Source organism: Bufo bufo, chromosome 2 (genome assembly GCF_905171765.1).
Source record: "Bufo bufo chromosome 2, aBufBuf1.1, whole genome shotgun sequence".
NCBI classification, from domain to species: domain Eukaryota; kingdom Metazoa; phylum Chordata; class Amphibia; order Anura; family Bufonidae; genus Bufo; species Bufo bufo.
In genome coordinates, this window is record NC_053390.1 from 340,452,812 (window position 1) to 340,468,000 (window position 15,189).

General features: G+C 40.2%; 1 protein-coding gene across 1 annotated transcript in view; it reads left to right on the forward strand.

The window, feature by feature from the left end:
* PRUNE2 (prune homolog 2 with BCH domain) overlaps positions 1–15,189 on the forward strand; it is a 263,046-nt gene that overhangs the window by 111,499 nt on the left and 136,358 nt on the right. The window contains exons 3-4 of the mRNA XM_040417057.1: positions 3,831–4,031; positions 13,058–13,234. Coding sequence (XP_040272991.1) covers positions 3,831–4,031; positions 13,058–13,234 — 378 coding nt within the window. The remainder of the gene's footprint in view (positions 1–3,830; positions 4,032–13,057; positions 13,235–15,189) is intronic.

Below are 15,189 nucleotides of genomic sequence, written 5' to 3' on the forward strand. Positions count from 1 at the left end.
GAGAAAATTTGCACTGTGAATTGTCTGGAACTATGTTTTGATACTGTTGGATTAACTGCAACTACAATTCTGTATTTTAGTAAAGAGAGACATATCTATTTATCTACAACTGGCCTAGTTCCTGATTCCAGCACCATTTGCTGGCAACAGCATCTACATCTCATGCCTTTCCCCCATAACACTCGTAACACCAAGGGCACTCCAACTACTATCTGGCAGGGGCCCCAACATCAGAGAGTGCACCCTTCTGATGAAAGGGTGTATCCTTCTGTCACTACCCTGTCTATAGGAAGCCTTGGTGTGAGATCTTCCACTGTAATTTATGAGGATAATTGTTGCAGTCAGAGCCATTACTACTGCCATCCTTTTCTTCACTGCTGCTGGGCCATAGCAACACATATGCTGCTGTGTGTGACATTCATGCATTCAATGGACATACACTCTTGGAGAAATGCGTAAGATTCCAGCATACTGAAGTTAAGTTGGACAAGAGGACCTGGCTCACAATCTCAGGTCTAGTTCTTAAAGGTGTTCAGTGGGGTTGAGGTCAGAGCTCTGTGCCGGCCAGTCAACTTGTTCCAAACCAAACTCACCCAACCATTGGATTGAATAAAACACCTAAATTCAGTGATTAAGAGGTGAGTCCAAATACTTTATTCCACATAGTGCATATGTGTAGATAGATTGTTTCATTGAAGACCAGAGTGCTGTCTTGTCATCTACTACAAAGATAGATAGATAGATATTGCAAGAGATTGTGTACTCGCGGTGGGGTCAGCAATGCAAACTGCTTTATTTTCCACTCAGCACATTACAAGGCATCCAAGTTATCCATCACTTGGCTAAAACTACATAACACAAAAACACCACAATAAACACCCGTCCCTCTGGGCTCTGACTAATACACAGAGGTGTCTCAGCATGTGACCAAGTCCCCAAAAATGTAGCCAAATTTTAAAGTAAGCCACTGTAAAAGTTACTGATTGTTAGTAGTGTTGAGCGAGCACTCTCGTGTGCTCTGGCTGAACACATTGGTATGCTCGTGTGTTCTACCGAGCACCATGTAAGACTATGGGAGAACCCCAGGCACCCCCTGCTCAGAAGAAAAGAGGGTGTCTGGTTCATAAAAAAGGTTCAAAATTAATGGAAATCCCATCAAAATGGTTTGGAAACAGCATTAAGAGGATAGCTGGATGCATCTTAGACTCATATTATGTACGACATACAATAGACAACCACACAAAGGCTATATGCCAAAAGCCAAGTATGTACAAGCCATCAATCTATCCAGGAAACAGATAACAGCCAGCATACCTTACAATGGCAGCCTTGTGCACTATGAGATATTCCAAACCAGCTCTCATCTGACTGAGAACCAGTAAACCTTAAAGTTATTTTGCATCTGTTGGATGGCTTGGGTGGACCTGCACACCTAGATCAATATCATTAGGGCGACAAAAAGTTTTCTGAATATCCTAACATAATATTCAATAACCCTTCTACACAGTTTTGTCATGTAAAAACTAATTTGCATAAACATGGGCATATGGGAAAGACATTCAAATGAGCAGAATCTGCCTTGTTTTTCAGCTGTCATAAGACTATGAAAACCAATAGATGGCGCTATTGAGTTATGAACAGCGCCCTCGATTGGTTTCATGGTCTTCTGACAAGAATATTAGTCTTATTAGTCTGAATTTAAGGTATTCTGGTTGTTATCTGTCATATGGATAGATTGGGCAGATACCTGGCTTTTGGCATATAGCCTTTGTGTGGTTGTCTATTGTATGTCATACATAATAGGAGTCTAAGACACATCCAGCTATTCTCTTAATGCTGTTTCCAAACCATTTTGATGGGGTTTCCATCAATTTCTAATCTTTTTTTATGAACCAGACACCCTCTTCTCTTCCGAGCAGGGGGTGCCTGGGGTTCTCCCATTGACTTCCATTGTATTAAATTGTATTAGAGCACCCGAATTATTCGGCTGAACACTCGGATCTGCCGAGCATAGCGATGCTCGAGCCGAACAGCAGTTCGGCCGAGCATGCTCACTCAACACTAATTGTTAGAAATATAGAACAGGGGAGGAGGGATAAGTTTAATAGCCCCTGACAAGGTGTCCCCCGGCTCAGAACTGATAATCAAAATTATAATCAGTTGCACAATCTCCGTCAGATTCAAAAAACTCAGACGTATCTGTACTTATTTTTATAGACATAAGATAAAAATTCTGTTGTTTTTGCTGTTTTTGGCCTGTGCTTTTAGTATTTTTTAGATATCAGCAAGATATTACTAGGCAACATCTATATTCTATAAATAATGATTTATAATGAAAGCTAAAAGGTCCCATTAAACTATACAATATTTGGGCCAATTATCGGGATAAAGCATTCATAGGAAAGCTTACTTCTGATAACTGGCCTGTATAGTTGGGCCACCAATCAGCAAATAAATGAGCAAATGCTGTTTTGTCGGCTGATTTCATCTTTCATCAGGATGAAAGATGTACAAACATTAGACAGCACATCTCTTTGTGTAATCAGGGAATGCTGCCAAAAATCAATAGAACTGAAAGGAGGAAGAATAATTGTGGTAGCAGTCATTTCGGCCCATTCACTTTGCACTTGTCCATAGAAATTTCCTTTGTTTGTGCCAAGATACTCTTCTACTCACCCACTCATACCTGACTGCCATGGCATTGATTGGAGACAACTGACTCTAAATTCACTTTCAAATTATCCACTAATCCTAAAGGTTCACATACTTTTGCCACTCAAAGACATGTGATATTGGATCATTTTTATCAATAAATAACCAAGTCTAATATTTTTGACTCATTTGTTTGATTTGGTTATCTTCATCTACTTTTTGGACTTGTCTGAAAATCTGATGTCATCCTATGTCAAATGTATGCAAAAGTATAGATAATTCTGAACGGTGCACAAACTTTACTCATCCTTTGTTAAAAAAAACAAAAAACGGATGTTAAAATAAAGGGATGTTATTAAATAGTGTTGCAATAAGACAAGTTCTATAAGCTTCAAATATGAATCGATATGTTATATTATAAACCAACCAGAACACTTTAGTGCCCATAAACCATAAAGTGCTTTTCCAGGACTTACCTATGGATGGCCTACCTATATATAGGTAGTGCCTCCTCGTCGTCCCCCCTTCTCTCTCTTTTCCCGCTCTTACTTTAGGGTACCTGTAAAGGTGTTCTGAGGTAACCGTTTTTTTCCAGGTCCTGGATGCTGGCTGGCTGAAGAATCCTGGAAGCTGATTGGTGGAGAACGGTTGCTGGGGGAGAATTCCAGAGCTGTGATTTGTTGTGATGCTTGCAGCGGGAATCTTGTCCCCTTTTTATTTCAGGTGCTCCAGTGGTTCGAGGCCAGTCTGAAGAAAGAAGAGGAGCATTGCCCCGCCCTCCCCCCTTTTAAAAAAAAAAGGTTTTTGTCGCTTTGCTGAGTTAGTGGGGCTGAATCACTCAGTGTAGCTGGGTGGATGTAGTTCTAATTAATTGATTATGGTTATGGATTATTGAATGAATTATTTATTCGAGAAGTATTTATAATTATTTAATTATTTACTATAATTGATTCTGGTGTTAATTTAATTAAGGTAACCCATAATAAAGCATTGCGGCCATTATTTATCCAACCCAGATTGTGTTGTCTTATTCATTGTTAGTAAGTTCTTTGAGGAGGGTGCGATGTGCCTCCATGCATTTCTTAAACATTTTATATTTGTTGTACTTGTAACATTGTATGGTTATGGTTGTTCTGTATTTGTTGCAAAAAATTCTAAGTTTTTTCATTTTTTTCTAGAACCTCCAAATTCACTGGATCTGAATGGTGCCCATGCCAGGAAAATAAAGCTTACAGCTCCTAACATTAACCTTTCCCTGGACCACAGTGAAGGTTCTATTCTTTCTGATGACAATCTTGATACTCCAGATGAACTTGATATTAACGTAGACGATCTTGATACTCCAGATGAAGCAGATTCCTTTGACTATACTGGAAATGGTAAGACCACAGTCTGACAGTGTGCATGTGAAAGGAGTATTATAATTTATGAGGAACATCCAAGCAAGTACTCAGAGTATAATGGAGACAGCACTGCACATTAGGAAGACTTTTTTTCCTCTTAGCAGTCACTGGCCAACCTATACTACACAACAAGGACAGGGCGCCAGAGTTACCAGAGACATAGATATGCCATACGTCTGGCCAAAAGTTATTCAAAAACCTCTATTGTTTTACAATTAAAAAGTAATGCCTCTACAGAACGTTTCCAATATTACTAGCAAAATCATCAGAATTATACGGTACTTAGGATATCACTAGAAATAAAATAAAAAATGGCAATGTATGAAGATGACTGGTGAAGATGGAGTCAACTACTGTGAAAGAAAAGTAATTATGAGCAATGAGGTTGTGCTGAGGAACAGCTAACAACTGCCGCCACACATGCAGTTTTTGGGGAATTAAGGAAAATGGCCCACATTAACTAATCCTGTCTAATTTGTAGCCAAAGTGAACGTAGACAGACAGTCTGAAAATGCTCTAAATTGAAGCTGATTGATAAACCTAGTGCATTTATAGACAGTCTACTATTTGTTGACTTAGCTTAAGCTGAAAATGTGTACACATAACCTGAAAATCTGTCCAAATTCTGTCCACCAAAAACTTTAGTCCTACCCTAAATTGGTCTAATCTGCTCTACTTTTATGTATCAGAGTTGTGGATTTCAGCTTTATAAATTTATATATAAGGTAGATATATAATACCTACATTCTAGTTTAGAGCCAAGAGATTTGAGGATGTCAGAAAATGTGTCTAAAATAAGGTGCATTAGAATTTTGACAAACAATGCCAAGAAAGTGTCATACTAACATGTATTATAGTTAAAGGGGTTCTCCGGGAATTAAGAAAATGAAAATACTTAAAGGGAGTCTGTCACCTCCATATGGCCATATACAGCGCTTGCTTACATGGCTCTGTAGTACATCTATACAGGATTGTAACGGTACCTTTGTTCTTTTCTTTAGACTTGCACAAGCAGGAAAAACGAAGTTTAATTCATATGCAAATGAGCACTCGCAAGTGCCCAGGGGCGGCGTTCAGTGTGTAGGTGCCCAGGCTGCTCTGCCTTCTTTTCACTTTACTCCTCCCCAGCCTCTTCCTTTGCCCGCCCTCCAAGTCTCTTGCCTCATCGATAGGATCCGGCCAAGATCCCACACCTGTGCACTGCTTTGCCGGGCTGGGCCATGCGCACGGTGATGCCCATTGTGGGCACTGCATCGCTTCACCTAGTGCGCATGCCCTCGGCCAGACCTATCGATGAGGCAAGAGACTTGCAGGGCGGGAAAAGGCAGAGACTGGGGAGGAGCAAAGTGAAAAGAAGGCAGAGCAGCCTGGGCTCCAACACAGTGAGCGCCGCCACTGGGCACTTGCGAGTGCTCATTTGCATATGAATTAAACACTGTTTTTCTTGCTTCTGCAAGTCTAAAGAAAAGAACAAAGGTACCGTTACAATCCTGTATAGGTGTGCTACAGAGCCATGTAAGCGCTGTATATGGCCATATGGAGGTGACAGACTCCCTTTAAATATTACTTTATTATAAATATATTCCCAAATACCGTTGATTAGTTATAATGGCTCGTTTTATCTGGGGAGCAATCATTAGGAGAAATAAAATGGCCTCTGTCCTATAAGTACAGACAAAACCTGTCCTAATCACAGAGGAGGACAAGTTACTTTAGAACACTGAGGTAAAGAGCTGCCTCATCCTCCTCTCTGCTCTACTTGTCAGGGATTATGATCCTGAATATATCTGATAAGATCTTCAGCTGAATCTCTGTAGGATTGGAGTTTTTAAGGACACATGAAGTACGGAGAGAACGGACAGGACAGACAATGGTAATGGAAATTGCATACACTGCTGCTCATTACCCACCCCCCCCTCCTCTCTGTACTTCATGTCTCCGCATGAGATCCATTCCTACAGAGATTCAGCTGAAGATCTTATCAGATGTATTCAGGACCATAATACCTGAAAAGTATAGCAGAGAGGAGGATAAGCCAGCTCTTTAGCTCACTGTTGTGAATTAACTTGTCCTGCTGTGTGATTAGGACAGGTTTTGTCTGTACTATTAGGACGGCGGCCATTTTGTTTCCCCTAATGATTGCTCCCTAGACAAAAAAAGCTATTGTAACTAATGAAAGGTATTTGGCAATATATTTGGCAAAGTAATATTTAAGCATTTTAATTTTCTTAATTCCTGGAGAACCACTTTTATGTGGACTAGTATCTTCTCTACCAGGAGGCAAGTCACTGCTCTAATTCTATTGTTTGCCCATTTGGATAGGTAAAACTGATGAAATGTTAATTATAAGTGCAGTAGCATTAATAAAAGCTTTAAAAAAATCTAAATATAGACTTGGTTCAAAATTGACATATAAAAATGTATTTTATATAAAGTATGTTTTTTGTACTTACCGAAGGACCACATGCTCATAATACGTTTTAAATACTCACCATATTTTCACCATTGGAGAATTGCGGCTATAAATGAATATAGGAATCTAATAAGAGACAATTCATATAAAGTATGACTGTTTCTTCTGCCCGGTCATTTTATTTACATCTGTCATGTACTAATTGGGTTTGTATTTTACAATGTACATAGGACAGTAAATGCGGTTAATCATTCATTATTTACCTAAGAGGTTGAAGTATGTAAAAAGACAAAATTGAATATACAGTATTATATGTGGGCCAAAAAGAATATTGGCTATGACAGGTTAACAGCTGGAGTGCACATGATTAATGTCTACCGGTTGTCATTTACAACCTGTAACTGTTTATATTTACATGCTGGCATAAAAGAACCAATAATATGAGATGGTGCCAGCCCAGATGATTTAATCTGTCCAGTATGTTCGGTCTTGCGTACCATGGATACAGGCAGTAGTGAAATAAACAGTGCAGGTTAGCACAGACACTGCCACCAGTAAGTACAATCATAAAGAATATCATAAAAATCATACAAAATGTTATTCTTTAACAACCCTACTGCACCTTTTAAGGTGATTTTAACCTCCTCTTCAGGTAAACAAAAATGATCAAAAGGGAACACATGTATTCATATGTAACACTACTACCAACCAGAACTAGCATCACATTAAAATGTGTGTAATAAATGTTACGTAAAAAAAATTAAAAGATTAAATTATCTGAAAAAAATACACATGTATATGATAGAAAGAAAAGATACCTAGAAATCTTCACATGTAGTACAATAAGGCTTTATAGCAGAGCTGAATTGTTGCATCTGTATGGCCCAGTAATAACAATGTCCCTATAGTGCCCCCAGTAATAATACTGCCCTCATTGGTGCCCATTGTGCTCTCAGTAATACCTGTATAGTGTATTCAGTATTACAAATACCACCATAGTGTCACTAGTAATAATAATGCCCCCGTTGGTGCTTCTATATAGTGCCCATAATAATGCCCCTTTACTTCCTCCAGTATTGAAAATTTCCCCCATAGTACCCTCTATAATGTCACAGTATTAAAATGTGACCTATAGTGCCCTGTATGGTCTGCAAGTGGCCAGGTAATAAGAAAAATGGAATACTCACCTGAGTCTCATTCCATATGCAGGATTATGGTATCAGGCAGGCTTGACATAAATGGCAGGTAAAATCCTAGCAAGATAACTCAGAGGGAATAAACTCACAGATCAGGCTGTACTTTCTGCAGAATCCTGTCTGCCTTCTGCAGTGCAGCCCACAAGCCTCTTCCAGCCTGCAGCCTAAGGTGCCTGTGACCTGACTCATGATGTTGTGATGACTTTATCGCTTTGCGACTGCTAGTGCTGTTCTACTGCTTTATAGGCTTCAGGCCTAGTGGCCCAGTGAGGCCTGTGAAGATGAACAGCATAGCAGGATGCTATTGGCTTATTTAATTGCTGGCCAGTACCTGATGCTACCAGTGTTAATGCTGGGAGTGCCAGATTGTTCTGACCCAGCAGGTGTATGTGATCAGGCTTCGGGCAGTCCCCTTCGATTGTTTATGGCTAGTCTATGGTAAAGACTTGCACACTTTTTAAATTTTATTTGTTGGAGTGCTGACAGTTTTGTGGATCTTCACATAGTACAATATGAAATATGCATGTTCTTCGTGGATGATTTCACATATTTCATATTTTCCTTTACATGTGTGTAGATTTCCCTTTATAGGTATCTTCACTAACTATTCAGATGATTTAGAGTTTTGTGTTTTTTGTATACTAATAACATTTATTATGGACAAAAACTGTGGGTGTATCATGGCTGCCATCATCAATTTTGTCAGAATGATTGTGCACTAACAGGATATTTGAGAATGTATAATAGCACTTTTAGGTATAGTCTTGAGTCACTTGGAAAGCCAAATAACTTTTATTGAAACTTAGAGCTATCTGGGACACATCAAACACAATTTAATACATGCTGAGATGTCTGACCATTCCACCAGATCACAATAGCAAGGATTTTGGTTGAAGCTCCACATTTTGTATGCTGATTTAAAAAGTGGTTGGTAATGGTAAAGTGTACAAGACAATTCCAGGATATGTGGGGCAGACATGGGTTAAAAGTTCATTTTGGAATTGGATGATTGAGAGTTTTTTTAATCCTCTCTGTATCTTGCATCTTCAGCATACAACATAGCAATGTAACCTGCTAATGCTTGTCAGCTAGACTATATGGAGCATGCCAAGGAATGTTGAATTCCAGAACAAAAGCCTATTTCAGAATTTGTTTGGAAGACTAACTATGAAGAGCAGATAACTCTGAAGGCCTTCTAATTGCCCAATTCTTCTGTTTCTCTGCTCACAATTGCTCCTTTCTTTGTTGCTATTTGACGTTTTCCTCCAGAGCAGTAGAGAACATTAGTTTTAATAAGGGTTTGGTAACTAGAATCAGGTTACTAATCCTACACGTAAATACCGTATATGATGTGATTGTGACATGGCAGCTTTAGAAAGGTAGTGTGGTCAACAGAAGCTTGATTTTGTTTGTTCACAATCAGCAGTGTTAATGGATTCAGATATCAGCATACATGGTTTTCATAGCTCTTAGATTTCAATCATTTGTGGTTTTCCTGACAACCAACAACATTAAAGGGGTTTTATGAGATGTTTATACTGATGACCTATCCTCTGGATTTTTTGCGGATAGGATGCGGATCTATTCATTTCAAAGGGTCAGCAAAAAATGCGGACAGCACACCGTGTACTGTCCGCATCAGTATGTCTGTTCCGTAGCCCCGCTAAAAAAATAGAACATGTCCTATTCTTGTCCGTTTTAGGCATTGTTACAATGGATCCGCAAAAAACCGGATGGCATATGGATGTCATCCATTTTTTTTGCGGACCGCAAAACACATACGGTCGTGTGCATGTAGCCTAAGAAAGTAAAAAGGTGGCATTAGGGAGTCAACTCTCACAGTCCATGGCAAAATGCAACAGTCTCAGGGGAAAAAGTCAATCCCTGGGTACATTTTTTAGTGGGTTTTAATCTGTCACAGAAGGCTTTGGCACATAAAGGGGGAAATTTATCAAACTGGTGTAAAGTAGAACTGGCTTAGTTGCCCATAACAACCAATCAGATTCCACCTTTCATTTTTCACAGCTCCTTTGGAAAATTAAAGGTGGAATCTGATTGGTTGCTATGGACAACTAAGCCAGTTCTACTTTACAGCAGTTTGATAAATCTTCTCCAAAGGGGCACATTTATTAAGACTGGTGTTTTAGATGCTGGTCTTAACCCCTTCCCGACTGCCATACAGCTATATACGTCGGCTGTCGGGATTTTAAAGATGAGCGGAGCAGGTGCCACATCTGCAGGGTGCATGCCATTTCATACAGCAGCCACCCACGTCTAATGTCTGCAACCAGCGGTAATGCTGGTCACATACATCCGAAACTTCAGATGCTGCGCTTCTGGGTGTGCTCCAGCTCCCCCCGGCGGGAATCAGGGGAGCTGGAGTGTGTTAGCAGCCTCCTGGGTCCTCCTGTGTGACAGAAGGCTTCTGCTTAGTAATTTCTATGGAGCCCCTGCCTGTAGCAAGGATTCATGGAAATACAGTAAAACCCTTATCGACTCCAATGCTAATGCAATCCAATGATTGCTTGTTATAGTTCCCTATGGGAACTATAAAAATAAGTGTAAAAAAATGTTTTTATAAATTAAAAAAATATAAAAATTCATATCCCCCCCTTTCCCCAAAATTAAAAAAAAAAAAAGATACTCATCATAAGTATCCCAGCGTGCATACTATTAAAATATAAAAAAGTTAATCCCATACAGAAAACGGCGAAACGGAAAAAAGCGTTTTGGTGTCAATCTCCAAAGCGGAATGGAGACTGAACGGAGGCAAACTGATGCATTCTGAGCGGATCCTTTTCTATTCAGAATGCATTAGAATGCAAACTGATCCATTTTGGACCGCTTGTGAGAGCCTTGAACGGATATCACAAACGCAAAGCCAAAACGCGAGTGTGAAAGTAGACTTAACTCGTGTAGCACAGGGCCGCGAGGGCTAGGAGTGAGAGTATATTTAACCTCCTCTCCAATGTACAGGATGTTCATGTGTTCTGGGAGATATGTGCATTTCACAGCACAGCAGTTAATGAAAAATTGCTCTCCGGGGAGAGGTCTCAGATGAAGCCATACCCTCGGTAAAGGTCATGACAATTCATTCCAGTCCAGACATTTAGCATGTCCTCTCTCCTCTGTCTAGACTTAGACTCACTCTCTATCCACTACACTGATTCACATGTTCTAACAAAACAGCCACATCTAGAGGTGTATGTAAATATGGCCTATCATCTCCTTGCATAAAAATACAGAAATGCATTTACCACTTAAAAAGTGCATTTTGAACCCTTTTGCAGTGTACCACAGCATTGCAGGGGAACATTGCAGAACCAATGGTTCCCATGTCCCCCTGGTGCTGCCATCTGTTCGATTGAATTTGCGGGCCCAGGAGGAGCAAATGAAGGATGGGAGTGGTTGTAGCCCTGGCACTGATAATTGAACACATGGATTACAGTGGCCATAAATGAGCACAGCAATGTGCTGACTGACTCCAATGCACGGCCTTGAAGATTCTGGGCCTTCTAGTTTAATTTCCCTCTGGAGCACTTTTCTAGTAGAGTAGTTTGCTTGGGTAGCTGTAGTTTCACAGATGATGGTTCTCTGAAACTCAGGCTTAGCTTAGCAGTTCATACATCATAGGTCATCATTCTTCTTCAGCTAAGCACAAACTATTGACTGACTAACTAGGGGTTGGACCCAGGTCCTTCTCCCAGCAAACTAAAGGGGATGACTCAAGGTGTTAACCCTGACATATCCATACAATGCTTTTGAGTTTGCAGATTCAGCAATCAGAACATATCATTTAACAAGTTAACAACAATTCATCTTTTGCAGGGAGCCTATTCTGGGGTCCTGAGGATGCAGATACTACTGAGTGTGGAGGCCCCAAAAACCAAGTGCTCTGCAGAGGGCACTCACCTTGTTTTCCTCTGGCCTAACCCCAGCACTGCCCCGCCACTGGCCCTGCTGACTCTTGATCACAAGTCAGGAGGACAGAGTCAGCCCCGTAGGCCCTTATGCTGGTTAGGGCTAGCCTCGCCGCCACTTATATTATAAATAAGGAACAATGAGCAGCCGGGAGAAAGCACTGCAAGAGGCACAAGTCAATTGTGTGTGACAGTGTAGGGGGCAGGGTAGCAGGCCCCCTAATGCCAAGGGCCCCATAGCAGCTGCTATGGCTGCTTTGACGGTAGTTAGGCCACTGACTACCACAATATACTAGTTAAAGGGAAACTGTCACCACAGAATGCAGTACAGACTGCAGGCAGCATGTTATAGAGCAGGAGAAGCTAAAAAGATTGATATATAGTATTGCAGGAAAAGATTCACGAGAACTTGTAATTTATGCATAAGCCTTTTTATGCATAGGGGTCATGTGGACAGTCACACCTTCTGGGCTGACAAGATGGAAGAAACCTCCTTACACATGACAGTATTTTAAAGAGGACATTATGAAGTATAAGTTACTACTGAGCAGCTTCCTTCAGCTTCCCCCCACCATCAGCTTGATTGAAATATTTTGTCAATCAAGCCAAGCTGGGCAGCAAAAAAGCCAGAATGGAGCTGCTGAGCAGACACTACTCTTTGAGCCTGATAAGCAATAATGAACGTATGGAAGTATTTTTTTGAGATTTTGTAAAAAAAAAAAAATTTGCACAGAGCAAGAAACAGTATAAAATAACCCTGTACTAACCTTTTAACTGTCCCACCACTCCAGTGCCACCACTCAGGTCTCCATTGGGCCTACAGTGGTTAAATGCTATTCACAGTTCTCATGACTAATGCAGCCATTTGCTGGCCTCAGCGGTAACATGTGGTGGCACTGGAACAGCAGGACATTTAAAGGTTGAGTAAGGGGTTTTTGTTTATTTTATACAACCACTTGTTCTGTGTCCGTTTTTTGCTAAATCTTATAAAACCCTTTTAAAACTCATAAATGCAAATCTATGGCCTCATACTGTGCCACTGAATGGCCATGTTTTTGTTTTGTTTTTATGGAGGATTCATATGGGATCTGTGTTAAATTAAAAGAGGCATGTTCCATTGAATTCTTTATTACATGACATAAATTATTTTCTAGGAGCAGTGCTGTGCCTTGGGCATAAATCATTCACCAATTCAACCCCAACTTTTTAGGGTATCACATGTACTGGTAGTGGTGTGCAGTCAGAAACCATGTGTTATAGATGAAATACATTAGAGCATGGAAAACTAGTATGGGTAAATTTTAACCATGTGCCACACTACTGACACACGGAAATACAATGGAGATGGAGAAACTGACAGGTGAACTGACAAAATTGAAGAATAGACTAAACATAAAATGTAGGATGGTTTATATTTTAACAATTTTATATAATAAATTATATTAACTGGTTAAATAATGACATTTATTTTAGATGATCGTCCTGCACTCGGCCACTCACTTCAAGGAGATTTTGAATCTATCCAAGAATACTCAGCAGAAGAAGAGAGAGCCGATAATAAGCTATGGAGGACTGTCATCATTGGTGATCAAGAACAACGAATAGATATGAAGGTCATTGAACCATACAAGAAAGTGATATCACACGGAGGTATGGATATATGCTAAAATACAGACACCTACATAGTTTCTATGATCACTTTAGATATGCATGGGCTATAAACATTGAAAAATCCACAGTTAGTGTAAGTACACATATTACTTAAAGGGCTGATCACCTTTTGGGGGTGTTTGGGCAGACCATCCTCCCTTCTGGCCAGGCCAGCATACTTACCTGCTTCCCAGCTCCTTCGCTCCCCCACCACCACTTCCCCTTCTTGGATCCCCCACTTTCAACATCCGCTTTGAAAGTGCTGCAGCCAATAACTGGCTGCAGTGGTTACCTGCCCCCTTGCATCTTGGCACTAACTGACGTGACACAAGAAGGCACGTCAATGCTGTGGCCAGCCGTTAGCAGCAGCAGCAGTGGATGTTGACAGCGGGCGATCCGTGCGAGGAAGCAGCAGTGGGGGAACGAAAAAGCTGGGACCCAGCGGCAGGAAAGTATGCTTCCCTTTACAGGTCTGGCAAGGAGGGGGGTCTGCTCAAAGGTTATCCCATGATTAGTGGAAAAAATTTAAATCATGACATCATGTAGTGTATAACAATCTCAAAGCTAGACAAACAAACAAAGAACAAGTCCTGCACCTCACATGAAACCAGAGCTTTTCCCATTCGTTGCTCCAATTGTTCTGCTAGGTTTTACTCAAGCTGGTAATTAGTAAACCTGTCCTTCTAAAAGAAGGTGAAAGTTGAATAATGGAGCTGAGCATGTTCATCCACTGCAGCAAAGTGGACGGAGAAATAGGGGAAAGAATAATCAGTAGGTGGCGCAATATTGATATATTTTATTGAGTAGCTCAGTGGCTATATCATATTTCTAAGTACATGCTATTACATGCAATTACAAAAGTATTCAGATCCATTTTTTGTAGGACAACCCTTTTAATTTAATATTCCCATAGATGGGATCTCTGCCTTCATGATGAAATTGATCTGCATTCTGCTCCTAAATGTCCCTGATAGTCTTTCATGCTAGTCTATTGGAGCAGTAGTCTGTACTTCAGAGCAGCCCTTCCAGAATTAACTGGGAACAGAAAGTTGAAACCATAGTCAGCCATTATGAAGTCACAGTTTGCATACGAGTTAACAAACTCTTCCTTCCCCTTTCTTTCCTGCTCCCCTTCTCCAGGTCTGTCAAAGTTATGTACTGTATATTAGTTCTATAGATTAGTAAATACGTGGAATACCCTACCAAACTGTGGTAGCCCCTGCTAGAAGTTAGCAGCACAGAAACGTTACCATAAAGATGTCCATTCATTTGAAAGAAGAAACAATTAAGCAGTCAACAAAAATAAATAAAAAAATCAAGAAAAATACAATTTTAGATTAAAATAAAACTAAAAGAGAGAATTTTATTAAAATGTTGCACACACCATACAAGTGAGGTCATCATGGTGAAGCTTCTGAGGGGTCATATCATATATCATCTCCACTGGAGGCAATAATTCTCAGTTTTTTTTGCCCAAAATGTTGCTTCTGTTTTTAAAATCCAGGAAACCTTCCTTAGAGTCCAGCCACTCAGAATGGATACGCTGCAGATTTGCCAAGACAGATTTAACAGTAGTCTTAAAGTGAATGAGATTTAAAGAGAATCCATCACCTCCAAAATACGTTTTGGAGTAAGCATACCATAGGTGCCTTGAAACATAACCATACCTTTCCGGTGAAAATATGGTCTTCCAATCCTGGGAAATGTTTATATTTTTTATTTTTATGCAAGTAATGTCTTCAGTGCACCATGGGAGGGGCCACTTCGTTCGTTGTACCTGGCTTCTACTGGGTCATTGCTACCCAGTAGAACCGTTAATTAAGCAAAAATAGGAAGCCTGACAGCATTTCCGGTGGAGAAATTATGAACCAAACAGAGCAGCCCCCAGTGCACCGAAAACCTTATTTGCATAAAAATAATTAGAATTAGAGCAGAATTTCGCAAGAAAAGTATGC